We start from the raw sequence: 21,355 nt of genomic DNA, 5'->3' as shown, positions 1-21,355 counted from the left end.
GTACAAAAATTATGTTACTTCCTCACTGATTTCTTACTTGATTTGGAGACAATGACTATGAACCCAGCCATATTTTTTTTAAATTTCCTGTGGTGGTATACCTTGTCCCTCTCTTCATTATGCAATGATCACGATTGTATTCACATGCTAACAAGGAGAATTTAAAGTAAGGAGGAAAGGTACATCTAAGAAATTGAGTGCCATATTATGTATTTATAAATATGGACCTAATCTGTTATTGCTGAATATGAAAAATTAAAAACTCTTTAATAACTTATGAATATCAATTATATGCTCTTCATTAAATTCAGATCTGGTGCAGTATCAAATATCACTTTGCTATAAAGGCCATTACAAAAATTAAAAATGCATAATCTCTGCCCACTAAAAATCTCCTTATGATTGGTTCCAGGAGGTAAAACTAACTTTGATTTCATGGAGAAAATAATAACAGAAACCAATTTATATAACAATACAGTTTCCCATAGAACAACATTTAGTAAGAAAATTCATTTAACCTCATGGAAAAAAAATCCCCAGTATGCAGTTTGTGTATCTCCTTTATATTCATACACGGAGATGATTTATATACTAGTCAATGTTTAAGCTGGATTCAAAGACCTATATTATAGTTAGGTGGGAGCAGTGGATTTTATTAACATTTCCACTTAAAAGAAGTTGTGAGTACTGATTTTTTTTTATCTGAATGTTAGTAGAATTTTAAAAGTGGATAGGGAAAGAACTTGGCTACTTGTCATGTATTATAGTGTGGCCATTACATATATTTGGTTAGCTGAGATGAATTACACTCATAAAAAAAAGGAAAAGATGCTTTGTTTTAATAATCATGCTTAATTTGAAATTCAACATAAAATTATCATAAAATGAGAGGTTGTTTTCTTTATTTAATGGATATATATGTTATGCTGGAAGTCATTAAACTTTGTAAATTGCAGTCTGGAGAATGTTTTTATATAGCAAAGTAGAAAACCCATAATTAATCTCAGTTTATGGCATTTTTGTTCCATTAAGTATAAGCTTCACTGGAAAAGCAACATATAAGAGAAGAAAGAACAAAGGGAAAATTAGAGGTTAATTGCCTTTGCTGATCTCACAGAAGCTTTGACAGCACTCATCCATTCAAATATGTGGTAAAAAAAAGAATAAATGTATTCTTAGAAGTTTGAGAAATTTTATTCTCAATGTTGAGGTTTTAGTCTGAATAAAATCTAACTAAATTGTATTTATAGAAATGTCAGTTTTTACATGTATGCACTGTTACACCAAAATTACTGGGCGATCACATTCTGATCAATTTATTTGGAAAAAAGGAGCAATACTCACTTAATTAGCATTTTTCCTTTTCTGTATAATTTCCCTTTTTTGGTGTGTAAATAAAAACCTAGAGTATTTGTGTTGGTTTACTGCTATATAACAAGTAATCCTAAAACTTCATAGTCTGAAATACCAAAAAATTGTTTTTTTCATTCCACCATTTCTGTGGGTCAGGAATCTAAGCATAGCTTACTTGGCTGGTACTGGTTTGGGGTCTTTCACAAGACAGCAACTCAGTTGTCAGATGGGACCACAATCATCGAAACATTGACTGGGGGAAAATATTCTTTGCAGTTCACCCATGTGGCTGCTGGCAGGCCTTTGTTCTTTACTAGAAGTTTTTCCACATTGTGTAAATGACCTGGTGACAGCTTCTTCAGCCCCAGGGAGAAATCCCAGGAAAGTTAGACTGTACCAAGGTGGAAGACATTTTCTTATAACCTAATCTAGGAAGTGACATCCCATTTTCTGCCACATTCTGTTCGTAGATTCCTAAACCCAGCCTATAGGTAAGCAACGTGAATTAAATTCTAATTCTTGAAGAAAAGGGTTTTGTATTCATTTTTTATTGCTGCTATAACAAATTACCATAAATGTAAATGACTCAAGGCAATATAACTTTAGTATCTTAGAGTTCTGTGGATCAAATTTCAACAAAAGTCTCACTGGGCAAAAACAAAAGTGTGTCAGCAGGGCTGTGATTCATCCTGGAAGCTCTCAGGGAAAATCTTTGTTTTCTTCTATAATAGCATCTAGAGGTTTCCTGAAATCCTATGATCATGGCTGCCTTCTTCTACCTCCACTATTCTAACCTCCTCCTCTTCCTACCTCTTCTAGATTTAAGGATCTTTGTGATTATATGATCCCACCTGGATAATTTCCCAGTTTTAAAATCAGTTTAATTCCCCTTTGCCATGTAATATACCATATTCACACGTTTGAGAATTAAGGTATATATACCTTCAAGGAGCTATTATTCTGCCTAATGCAGGTATGAAAGAATTTGTAGGCATTTTTTTTTAAATACACATTACTCAAGTATTGTCAAGTATGCCTTTAAAATCTGCCTCCTCCCCAAATACACATACTTAAGAACCATCAAAATATTTATCAGAAATGAATGACTACTATCCCAGGCAGCAAACTGCCTGCAATAGTCATTTAATATCCAATGGAGACAAACAACCCTACCTTTCTTTTTCTCAGGAATTTGTGGTTGCCAAGAGCAATAGGATAAAATTTCTACCCTTTAAATAGGAGAAAGTGATTTGGTGTAGTTTGAGGAATGCACTTCTGGAATCAGAAAGAATCTAGTTTGAATATGGGTTCTGCCAGAATAAACTGGATAGCCTTAGTTTTCTCTAGGGTTTTCTACCTGTAAAATGGGGAAAGCAATATTGACATTGTAAAGATATTATGCAGATCAGTTTATAATTCAGAAATGTATTAGTTATTTAATCTTTATTACTTAAATTCTATTTTTAGAAAATAATTATCATTAAACCCACTATGTATCTGTGACATTAACATTTTTTAATGCTCATAAATCACTAATATTTCCTTAAGTCATATTTAAGGCACTTAACCAATGATTTGTATCTCTGAACCTCTGTAACAGATACCTCACCTAGACATCAAGAATTCCTTTTGAGGAATTACATATTGGCTTGATTTCTCATGTATAAGCAATTTTTGTCAAAATAATTATACAAAAATGTTTTAATAACAACATGAATTTTTTTCATGAAGTTTTAATAGGTTATAAGTTAATGTATTGCTTTGTTTTTAGATGTTTATTTTAAAATTAAAACATTGTTGGCTATTAAATGCAAACTGAAATTGATGACTATTTCGTGAATGGTTATTGCAAGTGGAGTTTAAAAACTCAACACTGAAGATAAAATTATGTGATTTTTGCAGTGATAATATGAATACAAATTTGGGTGAAACACAGCATGGTGGTAAAAGTAATGTTCTTAGTAAATTAGGAAACCTATGGAGCAGAAATGTACTTGGTGTTGGTTATGGTATATAAATAATTCATAATTGCATCCAACAAGTTGTGATACTCTATTAATTTATACAAACCATGATGTAAGTATCACATTGTACAAATATTTTTATGTATTTGCAGTCAAAAAACAGGACTATCAAAATTTTAGTCATGAATGATACTGACTTAAAAAAGAAAACATCAACATATTATAAAATCTCTAAAACCTGAATTTTGGAAATGTTTGAGATTTGAAGAACTACTTTATAAATTCTCCATTTTTTTTTTAAACAAAACTTCAGTATTTTTTCTTTATTTTTTTAAGATTTATTTATGCATACAAGAACTGGCGCACAGGCCAGAAGTGTGGTGGGTGAGAGGATTCACCACAGATAGAGTGGGGAACAGAATAGGAAGAGGGACTGGAATACACTGCTGCACCATGTCGGTTGCTCCCTGGCCAGGGATTGAACTCGTGCTGCAGTGGCTGTGGATTGCTTCATAGGTTGCATCTTAACCCCTTGCACTACCAGAGAGGCCCAAATCCTCCATATTTTGTCTACTTTTTGTTCAAAATTAGTTGGAACTCTCTGATCAAAAATGTTTAGCAAGCATTCAAATTATGAAATTTTAAAAGAATATCAATTTTTAAAAGCAAATCTCACTTTAACAAAGACGTTCATTCTTACAGAAGAAATGAAGTAAAAAAATTAAACAAGGAGAGCTATGAAGTTTATGTAATTTAGTTTTCATTTTCCTATTATAAAGTTTTGAAATATTTCAACCTAAGTGAACAGCAATTTGATGAATCTCTATTTTTAATGATAGATATGCCAGAATTCAATAAAATTGAGACTATCTGTGGTTATATGGTTTCTATATTTGCTGAAACGTTCAAAAAAATATTAAGACATTTTGACAAGTTTTATCTTATGAAAATATGTCAAAAAAAGTCCTCTGTGAATGGAAGTGAAAAAGACAGTGCCTATTTGGACTGATAATCATACATAAATGTAAAAATAGAATTAAGACTATTTTCTACTTCTGATTAGCTCTTAGCTTATCAACTTCCTCAGGGCCAATAGGAATATTTTCTCAACTGAAAAATATGTTTACAAAGGGGAGTTATTTGAAAGTGCCAGCAATGTCAAAATTATTTAGTGATAATATGCAACTTTAAAGATTTGAAAATTTTTATGAAAAATAATAAAATTAGGAAGTTAATTTTATAAAAAAGTGCAGTATATAAGGTATTAAGTCAGATAACCAATTAAAGAGCCTGAAAATTATTGTCTATGTTATCTTTAATATTCAATCAATCTAAATTTGTTTCAATTTTGTTTTATTATTAAGACATTAATTAAAATGATTTTGTTTACCACTTTTTGGTTACCATTTTATTAATCAAATAAATTTCAATTGTATAATTTAATCATTATTCTACTGTACACATTCAAAAGTGACCCATTATAACCCTTTTCATGACCCTACTTTTTATCTTCAACAGTATGTTGAGTCATGGAAGTTAAGATACTATAGTCATTAATTCATTGATTAATTCACTCATGTATTCAACAAACACTGAAACTCATCTATTAGCTGAATATTCTAGGTGTTTTGAATATATTTGTATACAAAATGAAGGCCCCTGACTTCATGAAGCATTGAGGTGGGAAGTTCATCTAGTAATAAATCATAGACATAATAAACAAGTAGCATCATGTAATAGGGGGTAATACATGCTTTGGAAAACAAAAATTAAATCATAATAATGGGAACCACCCTGAGTAGTGAGTGTGAAGAGTATAAGAAAATGAAATGTTGCTACATTAAATAGGGGAGAAGGTGATATCTGAACAAAAATTTTAAGAGGTTTGGGGAGTTAGCTATGGGATTATCTGGAGTTAGCTATGGGATTATCTGAAAAATAAAAGTGAAGAAGAAGCTAAAGCAAAGGGCAGAGATGTGTGTGACACATTCGAGAAACAGCAAGGAGACCAGCGGAGACAAAGAGGAAGCATACCTGGTGTAGTAGGATACAAGGCGAGAAGGGAGGAGAGAGAATATGCCTGGATAGAGAGAGGGTATAGAGACACCTGGAACAATTTAAAAATCTTTTAAACAATTTTCCTAAGCATTATCTTGAAGAATTTTTATCTAATTAAATTATGTGTATTCTTCCATTTATCTTAGCCTGGTGTCATTAGTAACATCAGATGTCCTATTTCTCCCCGGTTTGGGGAATGGATGTTAGATCTTTTGAATTTCCTTGATTTCTTACTCTGTCTTTCAGATTTGCATTCTCAAAGAGCTCTTTGAAATGTTTTGTTTTCTAATGAAATTCTTAACAATAAGGTTTAATTTAATGGCTTTGTCCTGTATATATATATATGCTAATGGAGATGTTTTGGAAAATCAATCTATTTAAAAAATAAATTTACAAGTATTTTGGCAATTTGCAAGTAAATTTTATAAAACTTGTTAAAAGCTTCAGGTTTAATTTTCATTAAAAAATCATATTTCTTCTGCAGGACGTGATGTTTGGCGTGAGATCTCCTGAGAGTCTTGGCACCACTACTTGTTAGCTATGTTATCTTGTATAAATAACATATCTTCTCAACTTCAATTTTTGTAATTGGGAATCGACAGTATGACCCACAGCATGAGATTATTGTGAGAATTACTTTTTTAATGTGTGTGAAAATGCGATCAACTCTTAAATGATGTACAAATAATAGCAACAGATAATGTTAAAATACCCATTATTCCATTCTCAGGCCTTCAGAAAAAACTTTTTTAAATGTCTTCCCTAAAAGCCTTGTTTTTCTGCTTAGAATTCTTAATACCTTTTAAATACTTTTAAAAAATAAAATCTTTCAGAGATAATGGAAGGAAAGAATTTCAGCTAAATGTACCACATACCAGTGCTTCTCAAACTTGAATGTTCATAGCGAACACCTGAGTGTCTTATAAAGTTGCACATTCTAAGTGCATTCTAATGCACTGTCATTACATGGTTTCTATATTTACTGAGACATTACAAAAAATTAAGACATTTTTGTTTTTGACATTTTATCTTATGAAAACGTGTCAAGAAAAGTCCTCTGTGAATGGAAGTAAAAAAGACAGTGCCTATGAAAATATTTGGATGATAGTTACACATATTAACATAAAAGAATAGAAATGAGACTGTTTTCTACTTCTGATTAGCTCTGAGCTAGTTTTGCATTTTTAACAGAGTCCTACATAATACAGATGCTTTTTGCCTGCCAACCAAACTTTGAGTATTAGAGTTGTATTCTATTCACCACATAAAATATATTTAGCTGCTTAACATTAGTTTTGACATTTCATTATATTTATGAATTATAAAATACCTAACTTAGTAGCTCTGGTGTTTTAAACACCAAATACAAAATCACCACAAAGAGGATCCAAGCAGAAGTAGAAAAACAAATACCAGATGATTTCACTCATATGTGGAATATGGAGAAGGAACTGACAAAACTAAACCAAAACAAACCCTAGAAAATTTACTGCAGAACTGACGCTAGTTAGAGGGGGAAAGTAAAGGGGTGAGAACAAAGAGGATAAGGAGGCCCAAAGGACCGTGGTAAAGGACTATGGTGCTTTGGTGGTAAGTGTAGTGTGGTGATAATGTTACAGGGCAGGGAGAGGGGCTGCCCAGACCCCACAAACCTGCCTGCTCTAAATAGGTTCTGCCATCCACTGCAGCAACACAAAACATTTGAGACTTTAATGGGAAGGAACTTTAATACTACTAGGAAACAATACAGGAAAGGCAAAGAACCTAGTTTCTAAATCAAGCACCCAAAGTTACCCATCCCCTCATGGGTAAAACTCCATCCAAATGAGATTGGCCCAGAGCAAGGCCCCAAAGCCTGCCACAAGTCTAAAGCATCTTCCAGTGGGGACCCACAGAAAAGCATCAGAAACAACCAAACAAGTCTGGAGAGAAAAGAGCAGAATCAAAATCAAGACAAAAACCGCCATTGTCACCTCCCCACGGGTCTCACCCACATCTGTGTCACCCAGTCCATGACCAAAAGGCAAGCACAGTTTCTTCATGTGTCTCTGCTTCACGTGCCTCCTCCAGGTCTCCTTCTGGCTCTCCATCCTACTTCCTTCCTTCCTCAGTCTCCTCTGCAGCTACTTCTCTCCCTGCTCAGCTCCACCCTCCATTTGGGTGGGGCAGGGAACCTGGAACCTCCCCCTTTTCAGGGGACCACCCTATTACAATAATACAGCTGAGGAGGTGTGAACCTGTTCCCTTGAATCGTATACAGTGCTGTAAACCACCACAACCTCGATAAAAAAAAAATAATTTTTTAAAAATCTAACCAAAAAACAAGGACCTGAAAAAATAAAGTACACACACACACACACACACACACACACACATGAAAGTAAGGAAACAGACCAATGCCCAAATTTTTGGATCTATTTTACTTCACTGATATGAATCTGAGCATTTCCAATGAAATAGATAATCCAAACTCTTGGTAGTTGATTTCATTTTTCTTGAGAAGTATGTTGTCCTCAAGTATGAAAGTAAAAACTCTCGGAATACAAAGAAATTAGCTAAGTCTATGCGTTAGTAATGGCTAAGATTATTTTTTTATCAGGAATGTGTGTCATTAACTATCATTAACATTTGTCTCCACTATTGGTGGCAATAGATAATCAAATGTATTTGTAATATTGTTAAGCAATTTCCTGAATATTTCAGGGCACTGCTGGGAAACATTGATACCTATTTTACATTTGATTTTTGTGATTTCTGGATGCTTTCTCTCTAGATAAAACATGCCCTTCATTTTTACCTTTGTAGAGATAAAGATGTTCACGGAATTTAAAAAAAAAATCTTCAAAGTTATGATTTAAGATAATGTGAAATAAAGTGATTGGAAAAATTACAAGGTGAAAGTTTTAGGAATGAATAACTTGAAATTTCATTGTTAGTGCCATGTGATGTTTGTTATGTGATCTGTGTGAAAAGTGCTTTTATAGTCTCTGCTAAATAACTTTTAATGAGACTTTGATTAAATACACTCAAAAGCCACAAAATTTTCATCAAGCTTTATGGACACGTAGGTTTCAAGGCAAGGCAAAGGTATGTCAAAAATTAGCAAACAGTTTTAATGGGAAAGCAAAATAAAATAAACAGAAGAACAAAAACAGGTTTCTATAGCTCAAAGGAGGGAGGTGAGGCCTTTACAGAATTTGCTGGTAGATATGGTTCTATAAAACTACTAACATTAAAACAGGTGTCTTGAGAAGAAACCACTTCATATACCAAGAACTGACTCTTAAGGGCTCTCCAAGTGATAGAGGATAGAGTATGAAGGCTGCATCTTTATTATGATGCTTATCACATTGCTACTGTTAGCGGCAGGTTTTTCTTTCTCTGTGACATCCATCAGCACACACTATGCATATCCATTTACCCAGTTTCTAGCACAGTATCCAGTATGTTCTGTCTGTTCAATATGATTTGATCAATGAAAAAGCAATCTGTGGCATTCACATTTTCTTCTTTTTTGGTTCATTTTTTATTTATTTATTTTTTTAAATTTTATTTTTATATTCCCCATACAATTGCAACCCCCTTATTTTGACCCCAATCTCTCCTTTCCCCACCACCATAGTGTGTCTCTGGTTCATAGTTGTTTGTTGATTTTGATTTTTTCTTTCTTATATTCTTTTTCCGTCCCTTATTTAGGTTTTCTAGATTCCTGCTATGAGTGAGACCATCCGGTATTTTTCTTTCTTTCTGGCTTATTTTGCTGAGCATGATCCCTTCTAGCTCCATCCATGTGGCTGCAAATTGCAAGTGTTTATCTTTTTTGAATGCTGAGTAATATTCCATTGTGTATATGTACCACATCTTCTTGATCCAGTCAGGGAAATGCAAATCAAAACTACCATGAGATACCATCTCACACCAGTGAGAATGGCACATATTAAAAAAACTAGCAACAACAAATGTTGGTGAGGATGTGGAGAGAAAGGAACTCTCCCGCACTGCTGGTGGGAGTGCAAACTGGTCCAACCACTATGGAAAGCTGTGTGGAGATTCCTCAACCTACCAAAGATAGAGCTTGCATATGATCCAGCAATTCTACTCCAAGGTATTTACCCAAAGGACACAGAAACATCAATTCCAAAGAGCACCTGCACCCCTATGTTTATAGCAGCGCAATTTACAATAGCTAAGCTTTGGAAACAACCCAAATGCACATTTTCTTCTTAATATAACTATTGAATAAAATAGAAAATAAATTTAATAGGCCATCCAAGTACTCATGTCCTCTTCTTTTCTCGTCAATTTCTATTGGGGAAAAAAAATAGTGTAAATCTAAATAAGTCACATACGATGATAAGACTTGCCAGGTAATCGGTAAGAAGTTCAAGTTTCCACTTTTATTTGTCCTTGCAGACAGAGCCTGGGAGCACAGAGCATTTTCTGGTAACAAATGGGAATCTGGCCAACCAATGATCTTCACATTAGCATTCTAATAACCAGAGGCCAACGTGCCATAGTGCTGTGTCAGAACTAATTTATGAAACTAGGTCCAAAGGCTCATTAAAATGGTCACAATTCAGTGACTGCCCAGTAAAATTAGACCACAGTTTCATTCCCATAACAGTGAATATTTTAACATACTATTAAGGGCATATTTCAAGTGTTAAAACTAGCTTTAATTCTGTGAAGAGAAAAACAACAAGATTACAAAACCATTTACTTCTGCAGAGAACTGTCTCGATTCTCAGCTTTAGACTCAAAATGCTTCAAATGTCAATATGCTAAAGTACAAGGTGGACTGTACTTGGATTTGCAAGTGGAGTGCATTTATTTCCTTCAAGTCAGCCTCTCTGGGCAGCTCCAGCAAACACAGGGCAGTGAACCTGCCTGGGGAAGACATCTCAGGCAGATCAGTTGAGAGTTAACTGTGTTCCCCCAATGCTGCCAGATAAATCTTACTGTGTTCCTTTACTCATCCTCCCTCATGATGCTAGAACGCTTGGAGACTTTGTGCATTGCTTTGCAGGTTGCTTCGTAAGCCAAGCAGGGTTTGAGCGGCATAGAAGATATGACATACAAAATCTGATTAAGAACAGTGAAGTAGCAGGGAAAGTTCTAGACTGTGAGACTAGGGTGGATTAAAATTGCTGCTATCAGTCAGTCATCTCTCCCAGGGCAGGGACAATTCATCCCCTCTCCTACTAGTTCAGTTTCTGGCACGCAGCCACACATAATAATAAAGAAGGTTGTAGTGAACTGAACTAACAATGTTATAATGAAAGCCATTTAATTTCTCAATATCTCAAACATCTATATACATGAAGTGGGAATAATGATTCCTGCTCTGCTTATTTCACAGGAATGTTCTGAGGATCTAAACTAATAATAACTTGCAAAAGCACTTTATAATGTTATGGTGCTTATACTTGGGTAATGTATGGTTATATTCATTCACTTGTCAAACATAACAGACTATTTTCTTTATCTCTTGAATTTGTATTCAATGGAACGGTAATGAATCTCTAAATCTTCTAAATGTGAACAATAAAAGAGTGAATGACTTTCCTTGGCAGTCTATGTGCTATGGCTGAATTGTTTAAACTTTTATTTAAAACCTGGGGGAAGAAAAAAAAAATCCCAAGAATAAAGATGTTACTTTTAAGTAATTTCTTTAGAAAATATTTCTTTTAATTTTTGCAGTCTAAAAATTAGCATTGATAATGTGAAGTCCCTACTACATTATAAACTAGACCTCACTTCAATATTCAGTTTCTCTAGAAAATGACAGATGCCAGCAGGGTTTATTAGGGGTAGCTACACAGCAAATGCCCATTTACTGTAGCCATGTAAATAGTGTATTATTTAACAGTATTCACATGAGGATGTTTCAAATTGAATATATGGCAAAGAAGTCAATGTACAAGCTTTTCTTCTAAATATTTCAGGGAGTCTCATAAACCAGTGTTCTGGAGAAGATCTATTTGCTGGATATAGTTTTCTTTTAATAATTTTATATTGAAGTAACATTGTATTGCAACATTTCATAGTAAATTTCAACTTTTACCAATGACATTAATGTGCTATACACATATTGATGTTCACGGATGAGCATCTGAAGTTTATGTAATATAACACAGTGTCACTTCAATTTAAAAAAAAAAATTCAGGTGTGCATCATTATAAGTCAACATCTATATTTATTACATTAAGTTCACTAACTTAAGTTATACTAAGTCCAGTTCTATCCATCTAATTTCAGCTACCCTGTTATCTAGTTTTACCTAGTTTATCTAGCCTCTTTCCCCTTTTATTCTTATAACAACTTGTTTGGCCTTATAAAAGTGTACTTTTGTTTTATTATTTCTTTCATTTGTTTTGCTACTCGTATATGCTGTCCAAAACTTACTGCACACACACACATACACACGCACGCACCTGAGTTAAATACAGCTGAATATTTCCTTTTTTTCTGGAATCCTATTCTTTAATATGCATTGCAAATATCCAAGAAAGGAATATATTGCAGAATTTTATTGAACTTATTTTACCATATATGTTTGGCAGCATACTTATTAACATCTTCTAAGATATTATTCAGATAAATACAACTTTAAGAAATGTGTTGGCAATGTATATTTAGCAAGATACACTACTTCCCAATGTAGATTTAGCAAGGATACACTTTCTAGTCTGTATTAGCACCCACTGTATAACTATATTGTGTAGGATGCTGAAGGGCATAAGAAATTGGATGTAATTATTTAGAAATTCAAAGTCCAGGAGCATAATTGCTCAATAATCAATGCAGTTGGAACAAAGTAATAAAGTAAAATAGGGGTGCAACGAGGGGAAACTTGCATCTACTTCGGTGTAGAATTCCAATTACCGTCATCAAGTGTCAAAAGCATGAATGTTGGCACTACATCTACAGTAGGGAGCTTATTAGAATTGGTCAAATAAGCATGTTTACATGTGTTGGATATCATTCTGGAGGATGATGCTTTGGAATGGTACCTGCCTTCATTTGCCTCATCTCATTTACCTAAAGTCAGAACAGCCTCAGCTCATTGACTTACTTCAGTTCGGTAACTTTATAGTTATTTCTGTCATGGAATGTTGACTTTGCTTACTTAGTTTAAAAATAAAGAAGAAAATTGATTAAATTTTTAGAACACAATCTAGTTTTAAGTAACTTACTGTGAAAAGACAACAGTAGGCCAAAAGGATAGTTTTAAATTGATTGAATCTGAAGCTTTATGTTAGAAGGTCAATCAGTGAAGTTTTTTCCTCATATTTTTCATACTAACTTAAAATTGATAGGGGGTCTTTTTTTGTAATTTAGCTGGTTGATACTTAAGAGGCTCATAATGTCATATGATGAAATGCAAGTAAATGCCCCCACCCATCCCAGTGGAATTTCATTGTCTCCAGTCACCTCCTGGCCATAGTAAAGCATTAGTTCCCATGGGCATTATCCTATGGCTGGAAGGGAATCAGGGGTTTCTCCACAAAGGTGTGATGTGCAATACATCCAAACAGAAACTCGATGACAGACTTCTTTTTAAAGGTGCTTACATAATATTACTAACTCTCTCCATAAGAAGTGATTCTAATAGTCAGATAATAGAGTTCATTAGTTCGGTATGCAGTTATCGCTTCAGATATTCCTGTGTAACAAGTAGGACTTTAACTAGGATTTTTTAGTCTGCACCAAAATAATTTGATGAGAACTGTTAAGTATTAGCATTTTGTGCGGCTATTTTTGCAAACTCAGGAATTTAAGAAATAATCCAAAGTAATTGACCTTTTTTGTATGGTGTGGAGATCCAATTTCATATTCATCTTTATGGGTAACTAGTTGTTCCATTCTCCTTTACTTACTTATTCTCCTTTACTTAGCAATGCCAGCTCTATCATTATGCAGGTATCCACATACATGTGTGTCAATTTGGAGGCTCCTAATTGTCCTCCATTGGCTTATTTTTGCATCTCTCCATGTACCAGTACTCTAACTGCTATAGCTTTTTCAAAGCTTCTATTGGTGTCTGCCTCCTACAGAGTTTCCTATTATCCTTTGGAAATTTTGTGTGTGTTTTAACATGTTAAATGGTTTGAGTTTTAGTGCCATCCCCTAAGTACATACTTATTTGCTACTGAAAATTGAAATTGTACATCAAAAATTTGGAACAAGTCAAATTTTGAAAATCAGAAAATTTAGTTAAGCACTTTGTCTTAATTATGCTCTAGCCAAACCATCCAGTTGTGTTTTTTTCATTTTTACAATCCCCCTAAACAAATTACTTTGCTGCAAATTCGTGTTGGTCTTCGTCTTACAAACTTCAAGATTATAAAGTACACAGGCAAAATTTATTAGTACTTTTTTGAGCCAAATAGAGAGGATGTAAAGTATATTGAAGCCACATAGGTAGGTTCTTTGTAAGTTACTAGAATCAAGATAGAAAAGAGGGCCTCCCCGGTGGCGCAGCGGTTGAGCGCTGGGTTGTGAAGCTGCCCGCAGCCTCTGCAGCACAGGTTCGATCCCCGGCTGCTCCCCGCCCACCGGACAAGGGTCCCACATGGCAGCCAGATGTTTGGGCCTCCCCGGTGGTGCAGCGGGTTGAGCACCGCGTTGTGAAGCTGTCCACAGCCTCTGCAGCACAGGTTCGATTCCCCGATGGCCAGGGAGAAACCCACATGGCATAGCAAACGTCTCCTGCCTCACCCACTGCTCCCCTCAGTGTCTTCAGTTCTGCTCCCTGCTCTGTCTCTGGTGAATTCTCTTACCCTCCTGCACCTCTGGTCTGTACCCCAGTTCTTGTATAAATAAATAAATCTTTAAAAAAAATTAAGAAAAAGAAAAGAGATGCTAGAAAAAAGACATCACAGAACTTAGAGTTGATGAAAATACTGCATATAGTACATCATAGCACAGAGTAGCTTAACCAGTCTGGTGCATAAAGGTCCTAAAGTTACCATCAAGAAAGAACAGCACAAGGTGTATGGCTAAATCAATTCCATGTCAAATTACTCTGTAATAATGATAGCTACATTGAAATTTTTTAAATTATTTTTTTAACCTTCATTTCCTTCTGTCATATTCTTTTTAAGGCAGAAAAAAATCCATTAACGTATTGGTGTCTAATTTTTACCATCCTTTCCCTCAATTATCCTTTGGAATGTTTAACTTAAATAAATGTATGGGTATCTCTATTACTTCCTATTACTTCCTAAATCTTCACCACTCATCTTCACCACTCACCACTACACATATTTTTAAGATTTAGATGGCTCAGTTGTATACATACACTGTTTAGTAATATAATTAAGCATCTTCTTGTCTCATCCTGCAAAGTTTATCATATTTTTAGTTCATGAGGCCAAAGAATGTGCCCTCATCTCCTTCTGACCACATCAGAATTTGATAACTTCACACTCCAGTCACTGGGCACATTTTATTCCCTTAATAAACCTGGTACACTTCACAATTTCTTTTCACATAGGTAGAAAAGATACTACCATGGAAATTTAATAATTCCTCTCATGATCAAACCTCTAATCCAAGTAAATGTCTTTGCAAACTGAGACACTCCTTACAAAAAATCCAAATCAAAAGGATGTCTGTGCAAGCCAGTTTCTCTCTCTCTCTCTCTCTCTCTCTCTCTCTCTCTCTCTCTGCCTCTCTGTCTCTCCCCCCCCCCACTCTCTGCTCTCTTCCTTTCTCCCCTCTCCCTTTTCTCCCCTCTCTCTGGTCTTTCTATCTCTATATCTCTACTTTAGAAAGGATTCCTGATTTCGCATATCTTGTTCAACATTTTCTTTTTTAAAAGAGATGCTGGCTTTATTTATTTATTTATTTATTTATTTTAAGATTTATTTATTTATTTATACAAGCACTGGGTACAGTCAGAAGCGCGGGAGGGTGAGAGAATTCACTAGTGCCAGAGTGGGGTGCAGAACAGGTAGACTGACGTAGTACACTGCTGAGGGGAGCAGTGGGTGGCAGGAGAGATCTGCACGCCAAGTGGGACCCTCACCAGTGGCCGGGGATCGAACCGGCGCTCAGAGGCTGTGGGCAGCTTCACAACCCAGCACTCAACCGCTGCGCCACTGGGGAGGCCCTCAACATTTTCTTTTTTCATGAACTTAAGAATTTCTATTTTGTTGTTTATTTCTCTTATTTCTTATGTTTGCTACTTATTGCCTATCTCTCCCAGTCAAATGTAAATTCAACAAGGACTGTATCTAATCTGTATTGTATATAATGTATCTCAACTGGTTCCTGAGCAAATCTGCTCAATAAATACCTATTGAATTAGTGAATGGCATATAACATTTGCATAGGAAACTGACAAAAACAGATACTCCATGATGTACTTTTCTCAAATCGTTAAATCAGTATTTTGTTATTTTATGCTTTCAGACATCAACATGGCAGGAGAACCCAAACCATACAGACCAAAACCTGGAAACAAGAGGCCCCTTTCCGCACTTTATAGGTAAGTGAACAAGCACTGCTTTACTATATGTAGTGGTGAAAATTTATTATAACTTTATAAAAGAAAATATAACCTATGAAGCATCAAGTCAGTTAAAGAACATCTTTACTGGTATATACAAAGTACAACAAAATACTAGTAGACAGCATATAAAAATATCACACAAAATTGTTAGGGATCTTGGATGCTTAACCTTCTTATCTGTCCTCAAACCCTTCCACAAGATATTCCTCTAAGAAAACTCAAAAACATCTCTCACAACTACCTGAAAGAATAGAGTTCAGTATTTTTGACTCTTACTGTCATGCACTCTAGGTGTTTTGTATATGTTGCTTGATCTAATTTAATTTTCACAATTCTGCAGTGTAGATGTTGCCATTATCATCTTACAGATCACAAAATTGATATGCAACTTTTTCTTAGCGATTTTCCTAGGTTGCACCACTGGTAAATGATGCCATCAGGATTCAAATTCATGTTTTTGATGTCACACTTTGAATTCTCCCATTTTATTAAATATTTTTTTATTATAAGGTACATGCTCCTTCCACCCCCATTTCTCTAAAAGAACAAATACAGTCCTTCTCTTCTCCAGGGAGACATATCTGATTCCTTTCATCTTTCCCAATATACTTAGATTAGAGTCAATTTAATATTCTGGTTTTTTCTCTCTACCTACCCCAATTTATCAGTGTCCATACCTATAATCTCAATGCCAACTAAATAGAGTAAATTCTATTTAGCATCTTTATGATTCAGTATATACTTCAATTAGGTTAAAAATAAATGCATTGCTGTGGAGAGAATATAAGAATAAACTCAAGGAACTTTTGGTTCTTTAAAAATAGACACTTAGGGGGAAAAATCATATCCTGTTCTTAAACCATATATCTCACTACATATAGTTTTGCCACTGGTTTTCATACTATAGTGCTGACTTTGCATCTATCTGTGTTAAATTCTTTTTTGTTAGACTTAGCCAATTGTTCCAGGCTATTGAGATCTCCTATCATCCAATTTATTTTGTTCTCTCCCAGATACTTATCACTCCATCAGTGTCCACATCCAAAAAGTTAATGTAAGTGTTGAGCAAGACACGCTTTTTCTTTGAAATCATTTGGGTAAAGGAGAATTAAATTATACATATTAAACTTTATTATGTTCTATTCAATATTTATATATAAGTGTATATGTGTGAGTACTCAAAAGATAGCTTGAACTGTTTCCTGATCTTTGTTCTAAGAAAGCAGTCATATCTCCTTTCAGTCACTCATAGCCTCATTTTCCAAACTTTCAAAGATGAGAGGTGGCACTAAATGAGTGCCCAGGTTCTGCTCATACCTAAAACCTCTACTGTGTGACATTCAGATATCTTAAAAGATATATCTGGAAATATATCTTAATTGTCCTTAATATCCTGTCTTTGTGAACTTATTTAACTTTAATTTTTTTTAATTTTATGTAAAAATGGAAACCTATTGGACTTAACAAGTACAAATGATCAGTAATAAGGCAGTATTGATGGTAAAGGTCAGAGATGAAGTCACCAAGAAAAGGCAAATGATACCGCCTGTCCCTGTTTGAGTTGAACGTATTGTTTGTAAAACTGAGAAATGCAAATTAGTTTTGATTTGATCCATTTTTTTAAGTGTTTGTGTAGAGATGCAGCTAATACAGAACATCCAAAAGTCATTTTCAATTATTAACAAAACAAGCTGGCAGTGGATTATTTTTCTCATCAAAGAGTTACCACTGTCTATGCAATGATGTTAATTTTCATATTTTCCCTGTTCTTGGAATGTTTTGATTTTCTTATGAGAATAGAAGCTTATGACAAGAAGCAAATGCTTTTTCTGTTATTTCTCTATTACTGTTCTCTTGAATTGATTCAAAAGAATTAGAAGCAGAAGTTCATTTAAATCTGATATATTGCATACAAATCACATTAGTCAGAAAGTGTGTATTTATCATATTTTCATCTGTTTGCACAAGCAAAGGCTGGAACTGAGTGAAATTACAAAAATGAGAACAAAAGGCACAAAAGGGAGGAACACGCAGCTGAGAAAGCCTTTTATACAGACTTTCTCATTTTTATCTAAGCTTAACAATAATAATACCCTTACTTTTATGTAGACAGACTGTATTTTCCTGGTCATTATTCATCTGCTCACCACACAACTCCACAAAGGTTGGTTTTCTATGTCTTGCTTTATAGATGAGAAAACTAACTTTCTATGACAATAAAGAATTTGCCTGAAGCAAGATAACAAAATTAGGAACTGAATTCTGCTTTTCAGCCTTCAGGTCTAGTGATGTTGCCACTAGATCTCAGCTCTCCTTATTTACCCTCCTGCTACCGTCTAAGCAATACAGATCAGAAAAAGGAGAGATCCCTGCCCACCAAAACCAATCATGTCCATGAACACCATGCCAGCAGGTGGTAAAAGAAAGACCATATACTACATAAGAACCTGTTTGTGTTACCATAGTGTTCAAGTTCATAGATTTGAAGTTCAAGTTCTTTATTGGTTGGGTAATTTTCCTAGTAGTGTTGCAGAAATAAATTCTACTTTTTATCCAGGCAGAGGAAGAACAAGCGGTACTTTAGGAATGGCGAGGTCAGGAAAAGCTTTATTACTCATGCATGAGGTCCCAGAACAGGGTAGCCCCGTAAGGTCTGAGCACCTGTTTAAAGACCAAGAGTTCCTTTTATACACAACTGTGTCCATATCTGTTACATTGATAACATCGTTTTTCAGCAGGCACAACCATTTGTGGCAAAGTCCCCAGACAAGGGGGCAAGGCAAGGAGGGAAAGATGCAGGCATTTGGGGATGGCCTTGGAGAGACAGAACAGTTTGGCCAGCTGCCCGACCTTGTAGATAAGAATGCTGAGGCCCTGACCATAAATCTGGAAAGGGAGGGCCTCCCCGGTGGTGCAGCAGGTTGAGCGCCACACTGTGAAGCTGTCCGCAGCCTCTGCAGTGCGGGCTCGATCCCAGCCGGCTGGGTGAGAATCCCACATGGCGCGGCAGACCTCTCCTGTCTTGTCCACTGCTCCCCTCAGCAGTATATTTCGGTCAGTCTGCCTGTTCTGTTCCCCACTCTGTCTCTAGTGAATCCTCTCACCCTCCCGCATCTCTGGCCTGTACCCCAGCTCTGTATAAAAAATAAATAAATAATTTTTTTTATAAAAGTAAGGGAAGGAGCTGTAAGTAAGCAAATTTGTTGATTATGCCTTGCCTGCGTTGGAGTGTTCATTGAACCTGGGCTGCAAGTTCTGCTGGAATCTTTATTATATTCATTTGCTCAATAATATATTTTCGCTTTAGTAGGATGAAATTGTATTACCTCAATGTAGGAATATGCTAGCAACTTGAACAGAGGTGATTTCTACTTTTCTGTTATTTGCATCTTTGAATCTACTTCCTTATCTGTAAAATGAAAAACTGAAATAATTTTGTTCATTCATTCACACAAGGCATATTTTGTTATGTGTCTACATGTTCGAGGTATTATGGAAGCTGCTCTTCCAGGCAAATGACAGAAAATGTCAAGATTGCGGGGCTAACAGAGAATAATGAAATAAAAGTAAATTATTTTATGGTACAGGTAATCTTTGATTTAACTTCATGCTCTGAAAACTACTGTGTGTCTATATCTATTTATTCTGATATAAGTGATCTGCTGTCAGACTATCTTCTTTGACTATGTCCACCGTATTGACATCATCAACCAGAGTAGTATTTACATGGAATATCTACTGAGACATAATTATATTTTATTACTTCCTTTAATAGGGTTTTCAATTTAGCCAATCTTCACTAAACATCTGTCATGTTCTAACTAAACATGATATACATAGAAGACACAACTTTTGAAAAAAAAAGTGAATCTTCAAATATTTACTATTTTACAGATGAGCTAGATGTAGATGTACATATAAATATGATACATCGATAATGTATAATACAGTTCTATAAGAAGATAAATGAGAGTTACTGATTCTTCCTAGGGGAAGGGAGAGTGGAAAGTCTGGATGATACTTTAGCCAACTTCTGAACAAGCAGGAATTCACAAGCAGACGAAAGTAAGAGGAACTTTCCAGGCAAAGAAAACATGTGCAGAGATAAAAATCAGAGACACGGAGATAAAGAACATCTTAGGGTGAAAGCCAGGATAGTCTACTTAGTGGAGAACAGGTCACTGGGACGTTTATGGTGGTCCAGACTCCCCACATTGTACTCAGAATTAGGAAATTTTGCTTTTATTTTACAGGGAACATGGAGCCATTTGAATATGGTGTATTACAAATGGGGTAAAAGGAAACAGTGAATCACAGACATGGGCAAAATTTCTAGGGTAAGCAACTGGGGATGTAATCATACGATTCTGGTGGAAGAAATAGGAAAGACATGATAAGAATTAGCAGACTCAGGTACAGAGTTGGGGGAAGGAAGCAAAAAGAAATTATTTCAACCTTGAACATGAATTCATAAAGACAGGCAATTCATTAAAATAGTTCTTAAAGTAAAAATCCCTCCCATTAGAAACTATTTGTAAATGAAACATAATTAATCATTTGTGAACATTCCATAAATATTGGATGTGGACATAATGGCAAATAGAAAATTCATCCTTTAAGGAGAAAAATTGTTACTTGTAATAATGTACCATGTGTCTCTGGTACTCTAAAATAGTGATCCCCCCCCCACAGGAAGTACATTTCCCAGTATGTCAAGTTCATATTAATGCTTAGTAATTGTTAAATGAGAATAATTGTTTACTTCTGCTTATGAAGCAGACAGACCTTTCCTCTGATGAGAGTAAAGCCAACAACCAGAGAATAAAAATACCATTTATCAGAGCTGGACAACTCCAGGTTTCCATTCTCTAGAGGCAACCCTCCCAGTCACAGTGAGCACAGCTCAGTAAGACATGTCAAACCTGCAGGTTTATCCCACTCATTTCATAGCTGTTGCTAGGTGTCATTCCCGATAAAAGTTTGTGGCTGTCAGATAGATACCTTTCCTATCAGTAGTATCTTTCCCATCCCACAGAGATGGCCATGAAGATCAAGATTATCAGGACATGGTACTTAAGAGTCCCTAAATTTGTCACAGGATAACCTATAGCTACCAGTGTTACCATTTTTAGATCACCACCATGGGTGGTAATAGCTGTCAATGTGGTTTATATTGTGTAAACTTCAATCACCTGGCAGCAAGATAGCGCTGTGATTTGCTTACTACTGGACCTGCCTGAGTTCTATTATCATCTTTCATGGTAACTCTGACACATCTTGGGAAAAGGGGGACCCTCAAATGATTCCAGATGTCCCCTAGAACCTTGAAAATAGTAACAAAAGCCATGGAAGCTAATTTCAGCTAATGTTAAATAGCAAAAATCAATTTGAAGGAAAAGCTTCTTATGCATCTCCAATTCACTGACTTGCTCTGTTTGATGAAAAATGTTTGCCAATTAA

General features: G+C 35.2%; 1 protein-coding gene across 16 annotated transcripts in view; it reads left to right on the top strand.

Moving 5' to 3' along the window:
- The window catches only part of RALYL (RALY RNA binding protein like), a 610,187-nt gene that overhangs the window by 475,648 nt on the left and 113,184 nt on the right, over nt 1–21,355 (top strand). For all 16 annotated transcript variants that reach the window (XM_054692165.1, XM_054692167.1, XM_054692166.1 and 13 more), the window contains one exon: nt 15,796–15,871. In XM_054692165.1, the coding sequence (XP_054548140.1) occupies nt 15,796–15,871 (76 nt within the window). The remainder of the gene's footprint in view (nt 1–15,795; nt 15,872–21,355) is intronic.

This window comes from Talpa occidentalis, unplaced genomic scaffold, assembly GCF_014898055.3.
Source record: "Talpa occidentalis isolate TD23 unplaced genomic scaffold, MPIMG_talOcc4v2.1, whole genome shotgun sequence".
Taxonomy (NCBI): domain Eukaryota; kingdom Metazoa; phylum Chordata; class Mammalia; order Eulipotyphla; family Talpidae; genus Talpa; species Talpa occidentalis.
This window is presented reverse-complemented; position numbering and strand designations above follow the sequence as displayed.